The 24,365-nt window shown below is 44.2% G+C and overlaps 1 protein-coding gene across 1 annotated transcript in view; it reads right to left on the bottom strand.

The window, feature by feature from the left end:
- Positions 1–24,365, bottom strand: part of LOC306775035 (low-density lipoprotein receptor-related protein 1-like) — an 83,273-nt gene that overhangs the window by 25,097 nt on the left and 33,811 nt on the right. The window contains exons 7-31 of the mRNA XM_079265244.1: positions 20,744–20,906; positions 19,360–19,582; positions 17,303–17,492; positions 17,016–17,159; positions 15,543–15,779; positions 14,950–15,130; positions 13,774–13,996; positions 12,998–13,187; positions 12,723–12,848; positions 11,642–11,782; positions 11,086–11,211; positions 10,876–10,992; positions 10,692–10,772; positions 9,550–9,717; positions 8,049–8,231; positions 7,763–7,960; positions 7,380–7,625; positions 6,287–6,484; positions 4,585–4,789; positions 4,237–4,401; positions 3,879–4,123; positions 3,541–3,672; positions 2,539–2,766; positions 2,017–2,191; positions 35–129 (exon numbers count right to left, since the gene is read on the bottom strand). Coding sequence (XP_079121370.1) covers positions 35–129; positions 2,017–2,191; positions 2,539–2,766; positions 3,541–3,672; positions 3,879–4,123; positions 4,237–4,401; positions 4,585–4,789; positions 6,287–6,484; positions 7,380–7,625; positions 7,763–7,960; positions 8,049–8,231; positions 9,550–9,717; positions 10,692–10,772; positions 10,876–10,992; positions 11,086–11,211; positions 11,642–11,782; positions 12,723–12,848; positions 12,998–13,187; positions 13,774–13,996; positions 14,950–15,130; positions 15,543–15,779; positions 17,016–17,159; positions 17,303–17,492; positions 19,360–19,582; positions 20,744–20,906 — 4,380 coding nt within the window. The remainder of the gene's footprint in view (positions 1–34; positions 130–2,016; positions 2,192–2,538; positions 2,767–3,540; positions 3,673–3,878; positions 4,124–4,236; positions 4,402–4,584; positions 4,790–6,286; positions 6,485–7,379; positions 7,626–7,762; positions 7,961–8,048; positions 8,232–9,549; positions 9,718–10,691; positions 10,773–10,875; positions 10,993–11,085; positions 11,212–11,641; positions 11,783–12,722; positions 12,849–12,997; positions 13,188–13,773; positions 13,997–14,949; positions 15,131–15,542; positions 15,780–17,015; positions 17,160–17,302; positions 17,493–19,359; positions 19,583–20,743; positions 20,907–24,365) is intronic.

Below are 24,365 nucleotides of genomic sequence, written 5' to 3'. Positions count from 1 at the left end.
TCATGCAGTCAGACAAAGAGGTACTGTCACTCACCGACAGGGCCTTTCTGGCCTGTGAAGAGAACACTTCGGTTGTTGCCGTCTGTGTTAGCGATGCTGATATTGTCCCCGTCTGTCCAGTAGAGTTTCCTGAAAGGGTCAGACAGAGAGAGAACTTCTAAATCATTCTTAAATCATACTTTAAATCTTACCTTATAGGCTAAACATAGTCAATCGGCCACCTAATATGACTCCCAAGTCTCACCATATAAAAGTCATTGCTCATTGTGTGGCACTTATTGAGAAAAAGGTGAAATAAATGATTTGAGGGAATCAATTTATCTTGTGATGTTTGTCATGACTGTTGTAATCGTTTTTTTTTATATTTCGTTGGTTGATGGTTGGGTGGCTGCCTTTCGTTGTTTGTATGCTGGTTTTGTGGTTCTGTGTCGAATCTTATGAAATGTTTTCTGTCTTGAAAAAGTGATATTGATCTAAAAAAGACTGCATGGTCTTATTAATGGGTAAGTATAATATATAGCAGCATATAATATTATCATAATAGTATTAGGAATAGCAACAAAAACAATCCTGTAGAATCTATTGAGCAAATCTGGTCTGCAAATCATACCATATGTGACTAATAGGAATGTTAAAAAAAAAATGTCTCAAGTTCAACAGAGGCTGAAGAAGTTGGATGAAGCCGATATATAGCTGTGGGGAGCCACTTCAAATCAGCAGCTGAAAAATGACTTCAGGCTCGTCATTGCCTTCAACTTCGTTGCTTCTCAAACTACAACGCGGAGTATACAGGACAATGTGATCGTGTGTCACTGTGTTTAGACTGCGTGTAATCTATGTTTAAAGGGTATCCATCTTCTCCCATCACCCACTTCCTGTTAAATCCCACCACATCCACCACACCCTTCATTTGTTTGTGAGCATGCCTTCAAATGAAGTTTCTGCAGCATTTAAACACCCTCATTCTTCTTCTTTTTTTGCACACACACACACACACACACACACACACACACACACACACACACACACACACACACACACACACACACACACGTTTGAGTTTGTCCCTCCCTGACTCTCTTTGCCCCCACTCACTCCTGGACGTATTGGGCAGTGTGTTTGTGTGCCAGAAAGAGGAGACAGCCCCAGCATATGGATCCAGCATCTGCTTCTCATTTTCCCCCATGCCAACAATGCTCAAATCGGAAACATTCCTCCGCTTAAGTAGGCTAAGTCTTTGAAAGCAGGAAGGAGTACCGGTACACAAAAAAACACAAGGCGTCAGGGACATTTCTTAAGAAAAAAAATCCTTTCTTCATCCACCTCAAACACTCAAAAGCACACATATTCCTGCAGGACAGAACTAAATATATAAATACAGATGGTCTGTTCCTGCTCTTGAGACAGAGGAGGGACAGAGGCCAGGTTCTGTTTGGGGAGTTAGGGGGGATGAGGTTTCAAGGAGAAGAAGGGAGGGAAAATGGACATTTGCTAAACAAGGCAGGAGGGGACGGGATGTATGATAAACACTGGGTCAGAAATAGCGACAGACAGCCACAGAGACACTGGCAGTAAATCATTTACATATAGTACTGTATATCTGAGCGCATGCAGCCATCTTTCAAAAATAGAAATGGAGCAAGGTGTAGAAAGAGAGCGACGGAGGAGAAAGAAGACACGAGGGGAGAAAAATTGGAACCACATCCTGAGCGAAGTAACAGTCAGAGGTTAGCGACCATCGATACCAAACGACTCTGCCTGTCATCGCTGACTGCAAACAGAAGTACAGCCAGACACCGCCTGAGTGTGTATAATTGTGTGTGCGCACTTCTGTGTGTACGTGTAGTAGGTTAAAGGTGAAATCAGGAGGGTGTCTGAGAACAATTTCTGAAAGCTTAATTTAGAATAAGTGACAGATTTAGTGTGTGTGTGTGTGTGTGTGTGTGTGTGTGTGTGTGTGTGTGTGTGTGTGTGTGTGTGTGTGTGTGTGTGTGTGTGTGTGTGTGGACGACCAACCCGAGTATTGGATGCAGCACTAGACAGTGTGGTTTGTCTAGGCCCTGGATGACAGCATTTTTGAAGGAGCCGTCCAGTCTGGCAACATTAATCTGCTTCTTATTGGCATCATAACTGGTCCAGAAGAGGTTCCTGGACACCCAGTCCACTGCCAGGCCGTGAGCATTGGGCAGATCTGAAGAAAGATATACGACATACACACAGAGCCATTAATCAGAAGACACTACCTTCCAAAGTCTTTGTGTGCAACATGCACTGCAAGTGGCAAGTGCCTAGTTTCAGTTACTAAGCTATGATTGGATAATTCACGTTTGGAGGCGGGGTTTAACGAACGGTACATTTCTATTTGCAAACTGTAAAGAGTTGCCTTCTTGGAGCAGGACACTGCTTTAAAAACACATGAACATAATATCCAAGTGAATGACATACGAACCAATCTGCCTGTTTGATAAAAAGCTGTCAATACTGAAAACAATGAGCCTCTAGTCAGGTGTGTATTTTGTTGTGTTGCCTCCTCCGTACCAGCAGAGATCACAGTCTCAACTCCAGTGCCATTGATGAAAGCTCTCTTGATGGTCTGGGTGCGGACGTCTGACCAGTAGATACGGTGCTCCAGAGCATCGTAGTCCACCACAGTCACGTTGTCGATATCAGGCACGGTGAAGGAGATGATGTAGTTGTAATAAGGGTTGTCGATGTCCACCCCTCTGATCTCAATCTGGCGAGCATACAGCAGGAACTGACGAGACTCTGTTGGGTGGGGAACATGTTGGCAAGCATCCTTCAGTAACTCCCAAAACCTTCGGCATTCAATGGGGGTAATCGGGAGTTAAATGCAGCTTCAAGACAAAAGTCAAATGCATGAGTGGACGCAAATGCTCGGGTTGTTGGGATCGGTGGTTGCAGCATGGATGGGTGCATCGGCGCATTATTCCTGCCACTCGAACAAACAGTTGATCCAATTGCATCTTTGACTCTAATGATTGTGTCTGGCTGGCTAACGCAATAGCACAGCCGTGACAGCGAGAGTAAATTCAATCAGCGCAGAGCCGTTACAATTGCATTGGTCTCAACAGTCCTATCATCGTTCAACTGTGTGCAGCTTAAATGATAGACAGGACGAGAGGGAAGCAGACAGAGAGAGGGGGAGAGTAATGACAGTGTCAGGGCTGTATCGGCCAGGCCAGACTAGGTGGTGGATTTGGCAGGTTGTGGCTGATGCCTGCATCAGACAGAAAGGGGCTCTCCATTCCATTACCCCTGAAGATAATAGAAAGCGCTCCCCTGAATACTAAACGCACACACTGAATAAACAGGCCCGCTCTCACTTTTCAACAGACAGACACTTCAATGCGCTGCAAAGCTGTCAAAGCAATAGCAACTCAAAGTGAAAAAAAGTCTAGATTGTTTAATAACCCTCTCTCTCTCACTCACACACTCACACACACACACTTCTGTAAGGACTGGGGCTACACTGTGGCATTCAACTTGCCAAGGCAAGCGGAGGGGAAAATTGTCGCTTACCATAACAACTGCGTTCGTCAGGGCCCAGCTTCATGAGGTGAGGGCAGGCACACGAGAATGTCTGGTTGTAGTTGATGAGACATAGATGAGAGCAGGGCTCCTTGCCATCTTTAGCCGCACATGGGTTAGGAGCTAGGGAGAAGCGAGTGTGGAAAAAAGTATTTAGAATGTACGCTTGAACCATCTCATGAATCAGCATTTATACGATTGAGTTGTCGCTCTCATAATGAATATACTAGTGTTAAAGGAATAACTAGTTGCTTCTGTAGCCCTGATTTCCAAACACTTTTAATATACGGCAGTACGTGTATGTTCACGTGTAACACAGTGTTTCTCACCCTGCGGCTGTCTGGATGGATGGTAGACCTGGAGGTCAAAAGGTTGCGTGTTGGTTCTCTGGACCACAGTGACGTTGCCTCCCGTCCACTTGTTTGCCTTTGCCAGCGTGTTGGTCCTCCAATCCGTCCAGTAAACCTCTCCGCCATACATAGTGACGGCAAAGGGATGCGACAGATACTCATGTCCCCTCAGAACCTCGATCAGCCCAGAGCCGTCGTACTTGGCTGAATAAATGGCATCGGACCTGCACACGGCACAACTTTTCAGTTAGTTTCTGGGTGTGACTGAAGGACACCGAATGTGCATCAAATGAAGGCGTTTGTGCGAGTGTGTTCATGTCTGTGCCCTTTTTATGACCTGGCATCGATCCAGAAGATGCGTCGCTCTAGATAATCCACAGTGAGTCCATTTGGCCAGCCTCCGTTGCCGGTTTCCTTATGGATGGTCTTCCTGCCTTGCCCACTCATGGATGCAGCTTCAATCCTGGGCAAGCTGGCATCCCAGTCTGTCCAGAAGAGGATCCTGCAACGTCATTCCACAGCATGCAGTTATCAAAAGATTATGCTGCAATAGGTTCAGGATCAGTGTGTGAAGCCAGCTCCACGATCACAAACATGTTTACCCTTTGAATAGGCCTTTAAATGCCATCATCATTAATTGTAAATGTGTTTTGTTTGATGTCGGCAGGAGGTACAGTAAGCATACCCATCCCGGGGATCCAGGGCGATAGCTCGAGGGTGCTCCACCTCCCCAGCCAGCAGCGTGGTCCTCATGGTGCCGTCCAACTTGGCCACCTCTATCTGATCCAGGTTGCTTTCCACCCAGTAAATGTTTCCTGCTATCCAGTCCACTGCCAAGCCTTCAGGAGTAGCCAGCCCATACTGGATTACCACATCGAAGCTGGTTAAAGCTACGAGGACAGACGAAAAGGATAAATGGTAAACATGTTTTGCTTTGTGTGTCTTTTAAACTTTCTTACTCGACTTGGAGATATGTCATCTTATCCCTTTTTTTACGAGGACTACAATGGAAATTCAAACCGTATTGAGTTTTTAAAGTTCAACTAAATGTCAGTACACTTTGATTGTTTGTGAACTCTATCTAACGTAAAAGAAAGAATTACCAGGCATCATCCATCTGTGTTTAAACCTGCTGGAGAACTCTGATCTAGTCATATTTCAACTTGCTACTCAGTAAAATAAAGATTCCTTCGGGGCACTTCATTTTCTTAATGAATTCACACAGTATTTCAATATGTATGGATGAACGCTTCGAAGGCTGAGATTTGCTGATGGCAACATTTCTTCGCTTCAAGTGTTTACAAACGTATGTAAATGTCATCAAGCCATTAGGATTCAAAGCTAACATTGCATCACAACCTGTGATTCCTGTAATCAAATTGTTAAGCTATGTTTGGGAGAAATCACATGTCAGTACGATAAGTGAAAACACAAATAAATACAGTCGTGGCTCAGCAGGCGTTGTGATACCACAATTTCAGAGAGAGAAAAAACTAAATATGTGGTGTCTTGCTGGGCTAAAGAGACGCATTTTCCAGCCTCGCTCTATCCCTTTCATTTTCCACTGGGTCCCTAATCAAAGGGACAGGGCTAATTATTTGAGATGAGTCATTATCCTGTCTGAAGCAATGAAAACACACACTCACTGTATGTCGCCCATTAGCTTAGCAAAGGAAACGTGGCACATAACGACGACGTGCACAGAAAAATACATAAATGCAACACGACTTAAGTGCAGACTTGTACACGTGATTTGCTCATTTATTGCTGCTGCGGTGGCGATAGGCCGTTGTTTGTTATGCACACTGGTCATGATTGACTGGTCTGGCCTTTATGAAACCACATCGGATTTTCTGCTCACAAGAAGCCACTGGAACAGCACCGACAGTGCAGCTTACCGACAGCAACATGCAAAAGACCTGAATAGTTTACCAGATATTCTTGCCTGCTAGGCCTCGTCACAAACAGTTAAATCACAACAAAGTAGTCATCACTGAAATTGTACAAGTGTACAAATGGTTGACCTCAACAGAACTAGAATATATGTTCCCAGTGTGCAACACCATATTTAGAGATTCAAATGTTATGACTCATAAGAGTCCAGTAACTTGCTTCTGACATTCAATATTCCAAATGTCTGTCTTCACTTTATCTGATGGTGTTAATTAAATGAATTAAATGAAATGTTAATAACCACAACCAATGTGCACCGATGTAATCTCTATCTGACGAAGACCACTTGATGTGGCTGAAAGCTCTGGAAGAAATCTATATGGTGGACCTTCCTTTCCCATCAAAACGTAAACTATCTGTAAGTAGCATATATTTAATCCTAGATGGTACACAAAAAGTATTTTTAGCAAATTGAACGTGTTAAAAATGCTCACCGCCGTTCTCGGACAGCTTCCCACGATAGATCTTGTCCTCCACCACATCGGTCCAATAAAGGGCGCTCTCGCTGAGATGGAAGTCCAGGGCAATGGTGTTCCTCAGGCCCGGGACCAACACACTGAACTCTCCTTTATTCAGATCAATGCGGCGGATCTCGTGGCGGTTTGAGAAAATGATAAAGGGCTTGAAAGGATCTGCGGAGATGAACGAGATAGATCAGTGAAGAACAAAGCAGGTGGTAAAGGGTTAAAATCCTTGATACTCAAAATACTGCAGAGCAGCTCTGCTTTACAGCGTGGAAATCATCGCAGCCATGTTACACTGCAGTGAATGACTTGTCCAATGACAGAGGGGCTGTGTTGAAAGCGGCTCTAATCCTGGGTAATTAAAACACTGAATAAATAAGACGGGAGTTATCTGTACCTAACAGGCAGCCAGACGAATGACAGGGTGCTGGCGGCTAGCCTCTAAGACCTGGCAGTGAAGAGCACAATCGTAAATTCATGTTGCCTCATTGGCAAGTTGCTGCAGGGAGAGAACTATATTCTATATGTGGATAATAAAATTGCAAGCTGATTTGCTGTGACCGAGCAGTTTCCATTTTTTTTTACATCTTGTCCCCTCTCTGACTTAAACAAAGCTCTTATCTGTTCTTCACTTTGTTCTTTAATAGTTCAGATTCTGTCTTTTCATAAAATAATAACAATGACAGCTGGAAACCAATGTCCATGTCTTTTTTTTTACGTTTTCTTAGTCATTTACGCACGTGAACAGTACTTAAGCTCTTCCTCTTTTCTGTCTCCAGCGCTTCGTCTATTGTCCAAAGGAGCATCACATTTTGGCATACCGAGTCTTCTCTAACCACAGTTCCCTGCTCGGGCGGCCTCTCCTTCGGTTGATCCCAACCTCACACCACATTTCTGGATTCTGCAGCCTTGAACCCTGACAAAGCCCAGAACCCAGTCACTTCTCGAGCGTACTCCCTAACTGTCCAGCTACAATCAATCAACTGTTTAAATTCTTCACTGATGTCTCTCGCCTTCCCGCCCACCATCTCCCCCCTCTTCTTCTGTTCCCTCGGCCCCTTACCCGTGCTCTTGCAGTTCTCCATGTCAGGCTCCAGCTCCCAGCCCTCATAACAAGAACATTTCACACTGAACTTGTCCTGTTCGCAGCGTTGACTGCACTTAAGGTGTTTGGCACAGAAGCTCTGGATTTGACAGGTCTTGTTGTCGAGCCCCAACTCCATACCCAGTGGGCACGAACAGATTATCCCCTCGCCAGGGGCCACTGTGCAGTTATGGCTGCAGTCGCCATTGTCCAGTGAACACAGGTCTGTAAAACAGAGGAAATCAGATCAGGACTGACACAAGGGATAGCTACGCAGAACTGTTATTTTAAGATGCAGACTTTTACTCGCTGTTATGGCGTTCCCTGTACTGAAACGCAGCCTGGCCACTGTTGTTTCTTACCGCAGAGTTTCTCATCGGAGCCATCTGGGCAGTCATCCGTGCCATCACAAAGTTTCTCCGCAGGCAGGCAGATGGTGGAGTCGTTGGCACACACATGGTGAGAGAGCTTACACACCAGCGCCTCGCAGTTGTCCTCGTCGGAGTTGTCCTCACAGTCGCTGTCTCCGTCGCACACCCAGGCTTTGCTGATACAGCGTGCTGAGGACAAAAGGCAGGGTTACCTTAAAAATAACTACTTAACCTGACTTCACGTACTTCTCATTCATTTGAAGTATGGTCCCCTCACCAGAGTCCCTGCAGCCAAACTTGACCGCTGGGTCGCACATGTGTGTGACGCCCTCACAGTTCTTCTCGTCGCTCAGGTCCATGCAGTCAGTGTCTCCGTCGCAGCGCCAGCGCAGGGGGATGCACAGGCCGTCCATACGACACTGGAACTCATCTGTATGACAACCTCCAGGGGGACGCGTGGCTGCGGAGAGAGAGATGTCATTAAGACTCTAAAGTGGCATTGTCTTCAATCCTTGCCTGGATTTATTACATCAGGACACACAGTCTTGAGCAGAGACAATGTGCAGCATCAAAGGACTGTGAATACAAACGCTAATGAGCCGTTTGTTGGAACTCTGGATGGCAACAAGTCTTAGCAACGGGAAATACTGACCAGATTCAAGTGTGCGTTCAGAGGGTTATTGCTTTAGTCATAAACACCAGCTGCCAATGAATCATTTTTGTCATTGTTTCAACGTTGCTCTTAACCGCACAAGCATAATACTGAATCGATAATTATAAGTAGGTATATCTTCACAGTTATTATATCACTCACTAAACGACAAGGGAGATTAATTATGTGCCAGTGTGACGAATGGGGACCAGGGACCTGTTACATCGACTGACTACAATGTAAATACTAGCTATGGTTTTAGTGCCTAGTGCAGTCCAGGGACTAAATGACAAAACAGTGTGGAGATGCAACCATCCATCCATGATCATAACGACCACCCGCCTCAGCAGTGTTCCTTGAATACTGTTAAAAAAAGGACCAGCGGCTATTTGTTTGTGAATGGTGTCTTTTAACGTCTGCTTCAGCTTTTAATATTGACCATTTAATAAAGGTTTTTCTTGGTGACTGGGGGGCAGAATATTCATTGCATCATGTGCAGGTTCTTCAGGCATTTCCATGTCCAGGTGTGCATAGCGAACCCAAGGCCCGCTTGGAAACAAGTTGGGATCAGGAGAAAGCCATTAACATGCATTATTAGTGGCTGGTATCAACTGCGGTCAGTCCCATCAGCTGCAGCAACTCATATTCATGATCACGTAATCTTGCCACAAATAACAGATGTGGTTTTATGCACAAATAAACCATACTGGGGTACTGTGTTTATAGATTTTATGCTGAACACATTTAAGTTATTTTAGTTGTCTTAGTTACAGGGTATAGAATCGTGCTGCAGCTGTGCCGTATGAACAAGGACAGGAAGTCAACACCGAGGCAAAACCAGCACTCTTTGAAAGCAGCTGTGGACTAAAAACTAGTGAAAAGTTATGATTATTATTTCGGCATCATTTTGTTCTTGACATATTGATATAAAAATTGTTTGAAAACGACCAAGAATTAGCACTGTATTTTTGATATGAAGTTTCTTGGCAAACGGAAAAGCATTGTTGCAAGCACGGTGGTTTAATTAAAAAAATGTTTTTTTTAAAAAGACTATAAATCCTTATTTCCTAGATGTTACTACTGTTTCCCAACTCTTCCACCTGATCGTCGATGTTGGAACACTGACCCTGATTGGTGCAGTTGGCGTGTGTCTCGTCGCTGTAGTCCCCACAGTCGTTGTCTCCGTCACAGGTCCAGTAATCTGGGATGCAGCGGCCGCTGTTACACTTGAACTGAGCGCTGGAGCAGGAGTGACTACAGCCTGCCTCGTCGCTGTTGTCCCCGCAGTCGTTATCTGAAAAACAAACACAATCAAACAACACCCACTCGCTCACATTATGAGGCACCCACTGCCTCAAAGGGAACAAATGTAAATATAATATGCAGAAAGTAATTGCTTTTCTTTCACAATTAACACAGTGACAGAGAAAACAATGAAATGCAAATGAAATAAGAGTATGAGAGATGAAAGTAAATAATGACAGAAACTGCATAGATCAGACCATGCACCATGAGGGAATGTACCGAGCACCGATACATTGAGCCTGGCAGCAGAGCATCATAACTTAAAGCACTTTTATGCCCGTACTAATGTAAAAGGGCAACCTGATGTAAAACCTTCAGTGCATTTCACAGCATTTAATTTCATAGTAATCAGGGAAACATACTCTGTGGTTTAACTACTTTTCATCATTCAGCCTGAATGCAGAAATTTAATTGTATTCAAATGAATTATTTGACTACACTTTTCGCTTGACTGAATAATGCATTACAAGATATCAAATCTAATTTAGCTTCGAACCTATGTGCAGAAGACTACAGCAAATGAAGGAGAGCAGTATTGGCACGTGTGGCCATGTCCAACGCCGAAAAGCAGCCCTAACTGTTTCTGAAGCGAGTCCTAGAACTAGGCTAGCATCATGGCTGTTGTGGTGCATGTTGATCTATGCACTAACCGGTCAGGTTTGGACAATTCAACTCATCAGAGCCGTCCCCACAATCCTTTTCTGAAAGACAGAACCAACGGAAGACAGCAGAGTGGGCGAACCGCACAACACAGTACAACAACACCAACAACACAGAACAACAACAGACAGCAGAAACAGTAAAGCTAAAAAACACACACACGTACCGAGATGACAAAAAGAAGAGTGTGTGCTAATATGGGGGTGGTGGTAAAACATGCACAGCAAACCTGTGACAAAGGAAAGCAAGTTGTCGCCACTGTAAACGGGCATAGAGGAGAAGAGATGCAGAACAGACACTAACCATTATCACAGCGCCAGTTTATGTTGATGCAGCGTCCGTTGTTGCAGGTAAACTGGGTGAGGGGGAAACATGTGGGGTAGGCTGTGGACAAAACTACAATTTAGCAATTCAACGTCAAAACAACCTCTAATAACAGCTATGAATCACCCTACAGCTGGAGACCAAACCACTGAAGTTGACCAACCACAGGATGCAGGTTCATCTGACCGATCACCGCAGTCATCATCCAGGTCACATGTCCAGGAAATAGGGATGCAGCGCCCACTGGCACACGAGTATTGATTAGGCGGACAGGTACGAGCTAAAAGACAACACAGCGGAGCTCATGTCACACGTGAGCGACTGGAAAAAGACCCGTCAGATATTGGCAGGGCGAATAAGCGTGTTTGTGTACCTGAGCAAGTGGTGTTGGATTCGTCCTCGTCGTTCCCGCAGTCATTGTCCCCGTCGCACAGCCAACGCAGAGGGATGCAGCGGTTGTTCTTGCACTTAAATCGGTCTGTAGGGCAGGTGTGCTGGTCTGGAGAGAAGAAAGGACGCGTTACAAGGCAAGAAGAAGGAAACAGAGAAAATGTGTAGACTGGAGAGATGACAGTTGCAAATGAGTGAAAAAGAGAGTCAACATTCTCGCTGTTTTGGACGGGTGTTTGATTTGTTTGGGACGGGAACAACTGTTGGTCTCCAAACACAGACAGACAGATGGACAAGCAGAGAGAGAGCTTTTCCAGATCCACGGATATTGCTACACACACACATCCGCACATATAAACAGACACTCACTAGATTCTGCTCTCTCATTTCATTCTGGCATCACCAGACTGTCAAATTCAGACTGTCTGAGGTCATCTGACTCAGTACCAACAGGCAGGGTAGCTGCTTAGAAACCATGTTAGATTAGGTGTGTGTGTATGTGTGTGTGTGTGTGTGTGTGTGTGTGCGCAGTAACTCACGGCACAGATCAGGAGCTTCGTCGCTGTTGTCCAGACAGTCGTTGTCTCCGTCACACTTCCAGCGCTCCTGGATGCAGCGGTTGTTTTTACAAGCAAACTCCCCAGGCTGGCATTGAGGAGGGGGTACGTAAGACGGGTTGGCTGTGGAAGGAGAAGTAGAGGGAAGGAGGAATAACAGGAATGTGAAATACGACGGCATGAAGAAAAATACAGTTTTGAATGACCAAAAATGGAGGCTTCATGGAAAAAAAAGAAGTATAAATCCATAAGTGAAAATCCACCTCACCGACTGTAGACTGAAGCTGAGCTGACTAGTAATTGCTTAACAAAAAAAAGACATGCCGTATATGGGGTGGACAAAATAACAAGATAAACAGGGTGTAGGGTACACAGCCAGTAAACTTTGTGCTGGAACAAAAACAACTACGGTAAGAACACATGTAGCCCATAGTATGACAAACCATGAAGCACATTGACACACAGGAATTCGAAAAACACACTTTTTACAAACAAATGAGATTTTAGATATTCGTGTCTTATACTTAGCACATCAGTGTGCAGTTGGCATCGAATAAAAGGGCTATTTATTTTGTGCTTGTGTGTTAAGTTGTGATGCAAAAATACCATTTTTAGAAGACTAAACAGTTCTGAACGAAGTGTTTGAAGATGAAAGATGTTTTGTGTATCTGGTTTTGTTTTTGTGTGTAACGAGGGTCCTAGTTTAGAGATTGCGTTTCAGCATTTGCAAACATCTGTAATACAGTGTGCAGATTCTTTGTTTGATTTTCAATGAGACTGGCTCATAGCTATGGCTTTTGTGGTGTTATATTGGATCGGATTCTATTGATTTTTTTAGGAACTTGAGGGTGTGCAAAATATTAGGAACACCTTGATTATTCTAGGCTTCAAAAAGTGTTTGTATTGGGCTGCGTTACATGATGCAGGTGCTTATATTTCTACATTTGTTCAAATATTTTTGTCAAGCAGTTCCAACAAAACAGCCAGTCAGAGTCACACAGCTTGACTCATCTTGTCCAACATACTCAGTAGAAACATACAAAGCATTCATGTTTGAATTTACCTTTGCAGCTGGTGTTGTCAGCTGGGTCTAGTATCTGGTCTTCTGCACAGGCACACTGCCTGCCTTCTGGTATAGCCAGACACAGACTGCTGCAGCCGCCATTGTACACACGACACGCATTAGAGCCTGCGAACAAACAAACATGAAGATGCAGATACGTAAAGTTAATGCAAACACAAATTATGCCTCAATAATATTCACACTGGACAGTGATAGTTTCTTGATTAACATGGATTGATGGATGAATTTTCTATTCGTAATGCATTTCCAGTCACCTTGCTGCTGCTGAGCATCGTACATGCGGATTTCAAAGATGGGCGGTCTCTCGTTGCGCAGCAGAGTGGCGGTGCCAGTGGTGGTGTCCAACTTGTAAATGCTTCCACTGCGATACTCGTTCCAGAACAAGAAGTGTTTATAGTGGCACAGACCAAAGGCGTGGTTCAGTTCCTGACCTTCATACACCGTCTGATGATGTAAGAAAAGCAAGATGATGGTAAAGTATGCTTTTGAAAAAGCAGACGACAGCACTGTGTATCCAGAACAACTGCACCAACACATGTTTGTATTCATTTGATGGAACTTCTTTGTTTTCTACCGGTTAACATTTGAGTTAATTATGCTGCAAATCTAAAAAATAATAAGCATCAAAGCAATGGTGGTACTATAAAGCAGAACATGAATCTACAGTATGTGGCCCTAAAATAACCTTTTCTGTATGAGTATGCAAATAAATATTTAAATTTCATTCATTTTATGTCAACCATGACATTAAAAATCTCCAATACTTTTAAAAAAACACCACCAAGCCAACACACAGGCCAGTGAAAACAAAATAGAATCAATACAGCCACAAGGAGTGACCAGTATTATAAGGGCTCAAGCCCACCGCCTATGAACTGCACTGTGATGGACCACCCACAGTCCTCCATTGCTGTTAAACTCATTCCTTTGTACTGCAGCTCGCTCACAGCTCGTTATGTCAGAATAATCCTTGATTCCCGTGAACCGCGCTGCAGTAAAATAATCCTGACGATGGTGAGCGAGTGCTGACCTTGCGCTCGGTGCTGTTGAGGTAAACCATCTCAATCCGGTCGTAATAGGCGTCCACCCAGTAGAGGAGGCCCTGAGGGATGTCCAGGCTGAGGCCGTTGGGCCACAGCACAGTTTTGCTGGTCAGGAACACGTTTCTGTTGGAGCCGTCCATCCAAGCCCGCTCAATTTTCCCTCGCTTGCTCTCCTTGGGGTCCTCCTCCCAGTCTGTCCAGTACATCCACCTGAGGAGGCAGCAAGAGAACTGTCATGGGTACAAGCACTGAATGAAATGTGATAGTAAGGCAGAAAAAGGGATCATTTATTGGGGCATCTTGAAGAATCTCTAGGCATAAACAGAGGCAATGACATTTCATCTAGCAGCCCTAAAGCACGGAGCATCCAGTGAGGCGGCTCCGTAGCGTTTCTGCCCACAGGCAAACAAATGTTTGCCACCAGGTACTTTAGCACCTGTCACTTTCTCTCACTGCTCCAGGCTCAGCCTGTGAGTACTGGCTGTCTGCAACACTGTGCAAGACTATACCCCCCCCCCCCCCGCAGGAATATGACTGACATAAGCTTTAACATTTCATAGCTCGTTTTCCATCTGTCTGCTCCTCTTCCTTTTCTTTCTGAGAATGTGTCCCTCTCCTCCCTCTCCTCCCTCTCCTCGCTGAGCGTGATTGATTACAGGCATTAGTGGAGGCGAGTGTCTTTCCCCTGGGAAGTGTGTGGACACACACGCCGCTTGCAATCCCAAAAGTGTGTGCGTGTTTATGAGCGTGTGCTTCTCACAGCCCAGGAGGTCATTATCAATAGGACACATTCATACACGGCAAGATTAAGCACTATTTGAAACAGTACGGGACAGATTTGCGTGTCTGTTAATAAGCTTGGGGAGGAAATCTACCATGTAATGCACAAAAGGCTCCATCTGTTTTAATAAATAGCGCGTGATAAGTGAAATCAGAAGGGACGTCAGACCAGCAATCATTATCCGTCACCGTATGTTGCCTGACCACAGATAAGCACAGACAGACATGCATGCATCATACATACTGACACCTCAAAGTCAAATTATAACTGCTGCCGTCACCTCTCAACTCTTCACCTTGTTCAACGATCCATATTGTTTTTCTTTGGAATAAAAACATCCAACGCCATCCCTCCCCTCCCCCCCCCCATCTCTTTGTCTTACCCGTGCAGAGGATCCACTACAATGGCTCGAGGGTGAGTCATTTTTCCCTCGATGAGGGTTTTGCGTGTCTGTGAAGCCTTTTCCAGCCGAGCCACGCTGATGGTTTTCTTAGGCCCGTCATCTGTCCAGTACAGGTTGTCAGCCATCCAGTCCACAGCTATGCCCTCCACTGTGTGGATTCCTGAGACACACACAGACTGTTGGTGCCTATTGCTGCTGCAATACAACCACTACTGACTGCATATTCTTTCAAGAAGTGTAAACCGGGATTTACGTTTGTTATATCTTTTTTATGTCAGCCTTGATTTGATACAGGATTGCTGCCTGCTGATTCATACAGCTCATTGAAAAAAAAAGAAAAAGTATTGTTATCATGGAGACCTTTCAATGTTTGCCAACTTAAATTTGTGGAAACACTTCAAAGTCGTCCATTTGTACTCAATGGGATAACCTTGTTGTTCATCACCGCTTGTTAACCTATATATAATCTCAATCTTGAACGTGAGTGTGCATGTGTAACCTGGGAAAGAAATCACTTGGGAATGGAATTTAATTTTCCCAATCCTTTGTCAAATGAGTTGTCATTACCCTACCTTCCTTCACAATGGTATCTCTCTCCGTTCCATCAATCTTCTGTCGCCCGATGATGTAGCTGGTGGCGTCGGCAAAGTAAATGAACTCGCTCTCAGAGTGGAAGTCCAGAGCTCTCGGGTTCATCAGATTCTCTATGGGGATCATGTATTCATCTGGTACTTTCACGTTCATGTCCATGCCCCTGATGACTCCTGGGCGACCTTTACCATAGACCAGGAAGAGCTCATGCTCGGGTTCTGCAGCAAGAAAACACAAGTTTGTAGCTTAGTGCTTCATTTATAAACACAATTCAACAGAGGCAGTTAACACTCAACTTATTTCACCCTTTCACTTATCATGTTTTTTTGCAATTTCTGTTGAAAAAGATTTTTTTTTAAATTGGACGCTGACTCATGACTGTTTGTTTCCCCAAATAATGTGTATTGATTTAAACACGTAAATAAGGTGCAAGATCAGCAAAATCCCAAAGTCAAAATGAAGTTACCTTAACTGAGAGGAGGAGGAGGAGGAGGAGGAGGAGGAGGGGGAGGAGGGGGGGGGGTCGTCTTTACTTATATTCATTTTGTCATTTTCAAGAACAGTCTAATGTTAGGAGGCAGATCAATACAATGCTATTATTGGTTAATAGAACATCAAAACACTTCTCTCAACAAGCTGAATCGGGCTCAAAGCTTCATGGGGAGGTCAGCAGAGAGCTGGAGAGTCAGACTCAGTTATGTGTTGCTCAGCTACTTTGTTCAGCCCTTCCCCGGTCTGTTGCCCAGGGGAGAAGCATATCCCTGGTCCAACCTTGGCTGCCTTTGGCTTTAAGTCTATAAAGCTGAATCACTGTGGCTCCTTACTTCAGACTTACAGTTATGCTGGCTGCACGCACACAGTTGTAAAGAATCGACAGCGCGCTGCAGCGCAGTGGTTAGCAACCTTTGTTTTGTCGGATGTACCTCCACAGCATGATGGGCTCATTGACACAACCAGCCATGTCACAAATGCACCCAACTTTCAAACTCATATTTAACACTTAAAATTATACAAAAGAAGATATTGTTACAATAATGTTTCATACATCTGAACGGTCAATGTTGAGGTCGGTTTGGTCTATTTTAATGATGTAGCCATTAAGCTACCTCCAGCTAACAATTTCAACTGTCGAGTCATTGCGTTTAGAACTATTCCTACTATGTTTTTTAATTCATATCAATCAGTTTCAACCCTGTATTTAAAATAGTACTTTTAGCTCCGTTAGCTAAGCTGATGGTTCAGAGCTTCCTTCCTTGCTGAGTAATTTCTCCGAATATAAGATTTCTAACTAGTTTCAGTTGTGTTACAGCCTACTCAATATTTATATATTTAAATTAAATTGTACTTCCTTTTTTATCAAATTACTTGAGCTCGTTATTCCTAGTTGGATCATTTGTTGATTTGCGGCTGCTGAAACGTAATTCTTTTTTCACAACACTTATAGTCCAACTCACTTTTGCAGGACTTGCCATCACTGCCCAAGCTGAATCCGGAGCGACAGCGGCAGGTTCGGGTCTTGTGGCCGTTCCCCAGCAGACAGATGTCCGAGCAGCCTCCAGCCTTCCCAAACTGGTCCACCTCACATGCATGGCTACGTACTGGACACCAAGAGGGTGGAAAATAAAGTCACAAAACTAGAAGCATCAATACAGTGTTTAGATGATATCAGATGATATAAAAGTGTATGTATGTATGTATGTATGTGTGTGTATATATATGTGTGTGTGTGTGTGTGGTCTACCTGGAGGCTGGCGTCTCTGGTGGTAAACGTGCAGCGCTCCTCCCTTGTCCACCCTGGTCACTATTTGGTAGTCTGTGCTGTTGAAGCGGTTGACCCTGATCACACTGGTTTTGGGCTGCATGTTGGCGTTGTCTGAGTTGGTGGCATACAGGTAGTTTTCAAACACTGTCAGCCCGTACAGGTGCTCAATCTTGAAGAGAAATAAATGGAAAGTGGGGAGATGATGGAAGTGATGAGGGAAAGAGTAAAGGAGAGGAAGATGGTATTAATTCCAATGTACAATCCCAGTTGAGTGCTCAAATGACTTATTAACGATACATGTAGTCTAGTTAAGAACAGTTACAGTCACTGGTTTGCTGTGCCTCATGACAATGAGATAAACAATTGCTTCTACAGAAATACTGTACCAGTGCTATATTTATTGAGCTTTATTAAATGCTCTGATGAAGGCTGTGTAAGCAAAAACACATTTGTTTTGCGTTTAAGTCTGGTGACAATTATTTTCATTGATTTATTCACTCTGGATGTGCAAACGTTCCTGAAGCACACCCCTGCCTCACCTTAATACAGTATCTTGTCTTTATGGAAGCAGTAATACATGATGATGTGCCTTCACATACGAAAATAATTGACCATGATTCAGTGTGGCGGGGCATTTTATTTCAGTCAGTCCATTATTTTGCACATCTGAAAACCTCCGAGTCCATTACCGCGCTTCTACCACGGCTCTGTTGGAAACATCCTCCATGTTTCGCAGATTCTCTTTCGTCATTTTTCTCCATGGTTAGTTTTAGTGAGTGAGTAATTGGTAATGCAGCATAAAGTAGAGTTGATGTTTAAATGTGCTGTGATGTAGAGTGGTGGTTAAACTGTTTACCCTCTTTTTGAGATGTCCTGATACACAACGCTAACAGCCACCTGGCTTTGGTTCAGAAACGAGTATTTTCTGTGGTACAAAGTGGTATTATAAAACGATGTGAAATGCAGTGTTTAGCAGCAGCAGTGACTGAGAAGAACCAGCAAAACTTCCACTGCTCAAAATAGTTAAAGCTCGTGGACAAATGAGCTTTTATCTGACAAAATCAGGAAGAAAAGCAAAGCAAACGCTTTCAGATCTGGACAAACATAGGCCAGTGACTCAGTGCCCCAAGGGGCTGAGATGGCATTGTGGTCTATCTCAGGCTGCGTGGAGCCCACTGGGCCACAGAGAGACACAGTCAGAAAGATAAAAAGGGGTTATTGTCATAGGCTGAAGGGCAATGCCCACTGAGGTTATACAGTGAATGGATGCCTATAAGCATCAGACTGTAAGGAAACATGACTGTGCACTATGTCACCTTTACTCACAGATCCAGCCAAGAAAAACATCAACATCAGAACTGAATTTTCCCAAATCGAATGCATATAAAGGGTCTTCTATGAGCAAGCATGGACATTTTTTCTGCACTTTAAAAACTGTATTTTTAAACAAATGAGTTTCCTGTGCAGCTTTACGAGAGCATGTCAGGCCTTCGTAAACACACACGCACAGCCCAAACTCAGCACCATCAATAACACACGTTTACCCTTTACCTGGAGGATGTGAATGTACTTCTGCCCATTCACAGGTGCACACACACACACACACACACACACACACAAAGAAAGACATGCTAGTGTGTGCGTGTACCTGTGTGTGTGCCCTTAGCTTCAGTGAGTAAATGAAAGCCATTACTTCTCCACAGATCACAGTAAAAGCCATGGTAACAGGTTTAACAGCCACTGTGCTTCATCAGCTCGGCAACATCAACAACAGCCTCAGCATCAGACACTATTAATCAGCGGCTTTAATGAAAAGCGGTCTTATCTGTGCATATAACTCACTGGGCAAGAACGCATTACAGGAGTACACAGGAGAAACATAAGGTGTATGATAGATATATAGGGAACTATAAAGCACTCTGGAGGTTTTAGAGCATTATGAATAGCATACACAAAGACAGCTAATTTAAGGGAGATTATCTTCCGGCTAATTGATAATAATGGGAGTGGGGTGCATCCTGTGCAGCTGTTCTCACCAGCAGGCCTTGGATGATGGTGTGCCGGTTCTTGCCCTCATAGTCCACCACCTCAATGTAGTCCAGGTAGGCATCGGCCCAGTACACCAGCCTGCTGACGAGATCCAGCGTGATGCCGTGCGGGAACACAATCTTACTGTCCACAAGCTTGGTTCGGTTCTGGCCGTCCATGTCGCAGCGCTCCACCTTAGGGATTTGACCGTAGTCTGTGAAGAATACCTTCCTGTGTAAACAAAGGAGGACAGACGGATGAATAGATCAATTGAGTCGGGAAATAGTATCATTTTCCGCCCATCTGGCTTTGTTATAATTGATTGATCGCCCTTATTTCCATCACAGGGAGACAATACTAATCTAGATTCAGCAGGGTAAAAGAAGCAGGAGACATCCCTAAACAGCAATATAATGCTGAATATTTGCGAAATATATTTGGACTGCTGGTTGGACAAAACAAAGATGTCTGAAGTCTTGGATTCAGTAAGTCTCATATACCACAAGACCTAACATTGGGAGTTTATTTTTGAACAGCTGTAATTTTAAAGACCAGCTATATTCTGAAGGAACACATTTACACTGTAAATCGGATTTTGAAGCAAACACAAATAGTGTGTCAGAGCATAATCATTTTTGAAGTGTTTCACAGCTGCCAAAGCAAAAATAGTGACTTATTTAAAGCTTCAAAGAACAAATTATGCTCACAGTCCCTGAAAAGGTGCTGGCAAGCAACATTTCTTTTTGTAAAATATGTGCTAAATGAGCTGGAAAACACATTTCCCTGTCAAAACTAACCCTCACAAAATCCTGTCATAGTGGAGTGATAGGAAAATAAACAGTAACGTTTTTGAGGTTCAAAACAGTCACTGTCGGATATATTGAAAGATTCGTGGTAACTAATTTAACGGCGCCACAAAGGATGCATTTTGCTGTTATATTGTTGTTCGTGGTGTTTTTCTCCCCTTCTAATGACACTGCAGACCACAACAACAACAAAAAAAGCAGCTACAGTGAATCTACCTGACCTGGTTACTGGAAAAAACAATTACGGCCAAGGAAATTGTGTGGAAGCTGCAAGCACGCACACACACACACTTTCAGGAATTCAGTTGGAAAGTCTGGTCATGAACAAAAGAGCTGTAACAAAAACATGCTTTTACATTCACAACCTACACAGTCAGCGTACCACAGTGCAAACAGAACATCTGCACTCAATTACTCCAACGTCCAAACTTCCATTTAGCCTTTTCCCTCCATTTCACCTCGCTGTTTAAAGTTGGGTAACAATGGCAGATGACAGGAGTCTGACTCCAGTTGTTCTCATGGGATTAAAATGAATTTGCATGCAGTGTGTTTATGCATTACACAGAAAGCAAGATATCACACTGACCCCATGGTGGGGTCGAGGGCAATGCCTTTGGGGTTATACAGCTCCTGGTCCAGGAGGGTGACACATGTTTGCCCATCCTTGTCACACACGAAGATCCTGTCGTCCACGTTATCCACAAAGTAGAAGTTTCCGGTGAGCCAGTCGATGGCCATCTGCTCCACATCTGGACAGAGAAAGGGTGGAGGGGTAAGGAGGGGCACAGACACAGGAGGTGCAGGGGGGAGGCCAACACAGTGTTTTCAGTACCTGACTTGATTCATTTTGACACATAAAGAGCTCGAGCATGTGTTGTTGTCGTACACACTTGTAGCAGATGGGTAAGAGGGTTTTACTCATAGTCGTGTGATGAAGTAAATTAGTCAGCAATACTGTGTGTTAGCTTCTTCAACAGCTCTCTCCCTCTCCCCCTCTCTCTCTCTTTCCCTCTCTCACACACATTCATCACACACGGTCCAGATTTCCAGGTTTGGTCAGTCACTCAGACAGACAGAATATGAGACAGGCTGTTTGTTGCTTCGAGGAGTGAGATGTTGCTGTAGCTGTAGCTAAGCGACAGTGGGCGTGCGGTTTCCGCTGCGTTTATTTTCCTGAGGCTCAGATCACGATGAAAATCAAACACCTAGATGCGTGCAAATGGCAGCAAACACTTTATGGAAGTTTTACAGGGAACAACACTGGAATACCCCTCCTCTATACAAACTGTCCTGAATGTGGTGCAGGACCACACAGCGAGGGTCTGTGAGAGCAGAAAAATTGTAAAAAAAAAAGAAAGAATAACACGAGACACTAATATACCCCTCTCCCTGGTTCCCTCTTTCCCTCCTCTTCCTTCCTCTCCTCAAATAGCAGCTCAGCCACACTGAGGCTGAGCCAAGGATCAGAGACAGAAAGCTATTGTTAAAGCTAAAGGAAAGGAAATGTGAGGATATTTGCTGCAGTGAGTGATGGAAAGTACATTTACTGTACTGTGCTCATTCTACGCAACTATATTCTTGTACACCGCCATATTTCAAAGAAAGATATTGCACTTTTAATTCCACAATATTCATTTAACAGCTGTAGTTACTAGTTACTTTGCAAACAGAGTAAAGTCGCAGCCGGAAAACGAAAACGAAGAGCTGAAAGACGCTAAAAGCTGACGCTCTGTAAAGCTGAGGAGAATTCAGAGTCAGAGGCGATTATCTGTTGGTCCTTTCACACAGTAGTCCTGTGATCCATTGTTACGTAATACAAACATGTTGAATACAGCCACTTTAAGTAGCATTTTGAAGAATATGAAGACTTTTACTTAGTGAGTATTTCCACATTGTGGTATTGCAACTTTTATCAAAGTAAACATCTGAATACCTCTTCCAGCACTGACTGTCGAACCTATAAATATTATTCTTAACACGGGGAATGAAAACTATATGTCTGCATGACGAGAGAGAGAGAGAGAGGAGAGAGAGAGAGAGAGAGAGAGAGAGAGCGAGAGAGAGATGCACAAACCACAAGACTTGTATTTTCACAGCTGCCACGAGCTCTGCTCTCCACAGAACTATCCACACACACATACTGACACACACACACACAAACACCTCAGATATAGGGCCAAAGTCGTGCTGCAGGAGTCCATGGACATGCAGTGCTCAGTGCTAAGGGTGGAGGTCTAATATGGGGGTATGTTTACCGGGGTGAGCAGGTCACTGTGATGATTTAAGACAGACCAGAGGATCGGTTTCTCCGACCCGGAAAGAAAATCTTGAGTGCGGGGAAATGACGAAGCAGATTCCTTGGTATAAGAGCGTAATCAAAGTGTGCACAGTGAGAGCTTACCAGCTATGGACCAATAAATCTGACAGTAAGACCAGAGGAACCCTCTGGATTTAGAAAAAATGCAGATGGAAGGAGAGCAAAGGAAGAAAAAAGTGAGAAGAAAAGAAAGAAGACAGAAGAGAAAAGAATGAGGGAGAGAGAGATCTGATTTCCACTAAGGAAACTTGGCCATTGTGCTGCAGCATTTCTGAGGTTTATGGGAATCAGGGGCCATATTCCCAAAGGTACTCTTCATTTTTAACACAGAGTTCTCTGTTTAAATGCTTCCAGCTGCCCCACAACACTCTGATTCACTGATTAAGCAATGGGTAAACAAAGGGGGTGGGGTGGGGGGGGGGGGAGGGGTTACTGGAAGAACTGGAAACATATCCGTCCCCTGCTTTCTGACACCACCCACTCTCCATTTTCCTCCACCTCTGCTTAACAGAAATGGCTCCAATGAAGACTTTTCAATCTCCTCCCATTCTCTCTCTCCTCCTTCTCCTCAACGCATCGTCCCCCTATCCCTCCCCTTTGTCTGTTCCCCAGAGGTGGGAAAACAGACTGGATTCATTAACTGCAGCTCTGTCCGTCTCAAACTATGCTATAAAAAACAACACAGCATAATCGAAAAAACACAACCGACCGCCTTCTTCATTTTTTTCCTACTCTCTCTAAACAACTTGTTTTCTACGTGTTTCCTTTCTCTGCTCCCCGTTGGTCTCAGAAAAACAACAGCCGAGGGAATGTCGAGATAATGTACCAGTATTTAAAGTGCATTGCTAAATGGAGCAATGCTAGGCAGAGTTTCACTCCAACAACTATATGTAGGAGGACAAGTGAGGGGCAGCCACAGCGCTACGCAGGGGGATGAATAGTGCAGTTATATCAGTGGCATTACTTTTAAATGCTTTTGATTTCTCAGAACTGTCACTTTTAAACTGTGACTGAAACTTTAACACCACCCGCTCATACACCCCAACCCCCACTTGCCCTCGCCAACCTCCCGCAGTCCAAAACACTCCCTCAAGCATCTGGCAACGCCATCACACCAGAAACACACAGGCGAGGGGGAGAATCGACAACAACAAAAACAAAAGTGCGGTTCTGTTAAGATCCAGAGGCCGCACAAGGCAAGAGGGGGAATACAATTGGATAATTTGAACAGTGTCGAGTGACTGAAATGTATTTCAAATCGCTTTATAATGTCAATGTGTGAGCGGACTGTAATGTACCCTAAAAACTGAGCCATTCACCTCTTTTAATGCCATATATGCTGTATGTGTGTATAAGGAATGTCCTAATAAACTCAGTGATGATGTTGACAAATAAATCAGATGGTGGACAGCACGGGACCGATTCTGAGAAGAGACCTTCAAAAAGTGGACTTGAGACCAAGCCAGTCCTGCCAAACCCCCCATTTGGCGAACTAATGCACCAAAATGCTGACAGCAGTTCACTTAACGGCCACTGCGGACATTAATAACAAGGATTTTCCGACAATTCCATATACCTTTAATGTGTGAAAAGAGAGAGAGAGAGAGAGAGAGAGAGAGAGAGAGAGAGAGAGAGAGAGAGAGAGAGAGAGAGGGGACTGGGGGTGTTTAAAGCTCAGCAGTGTTGAATGGAGAGAAGATTTGAAAATGTGCTGACTGACTTGCCTTTTAACAGCACATAACCTCTTCAGGAGATTTCAGGTCAGTGTCTGTGCTAAGCAGCACACTGTAGCTCACTGCGCAGGGGGAGCAGGTACTGTAGCTCTTACAGTGCAAGCAGGGAAGGGAAGCTGAGTGACTGCTCTAGGATCAGCCCTCCTGTGCACAGTGTG

This window comes from Melanostigma gelatinosum (assembly GCF_949748355.1).
Source record: "Melanostigma gelatinosum genome assembly, chromosome: 3".
NCBI lineage: Eukaryota > Metazoa > Chordata > Actinopteri > Perciformes > Zoarcidae > Melanostigma > Melanostigma gelatinosum.
This window is presented reverse-complemented; position numbering and strand designations above follow the sequence as displayed.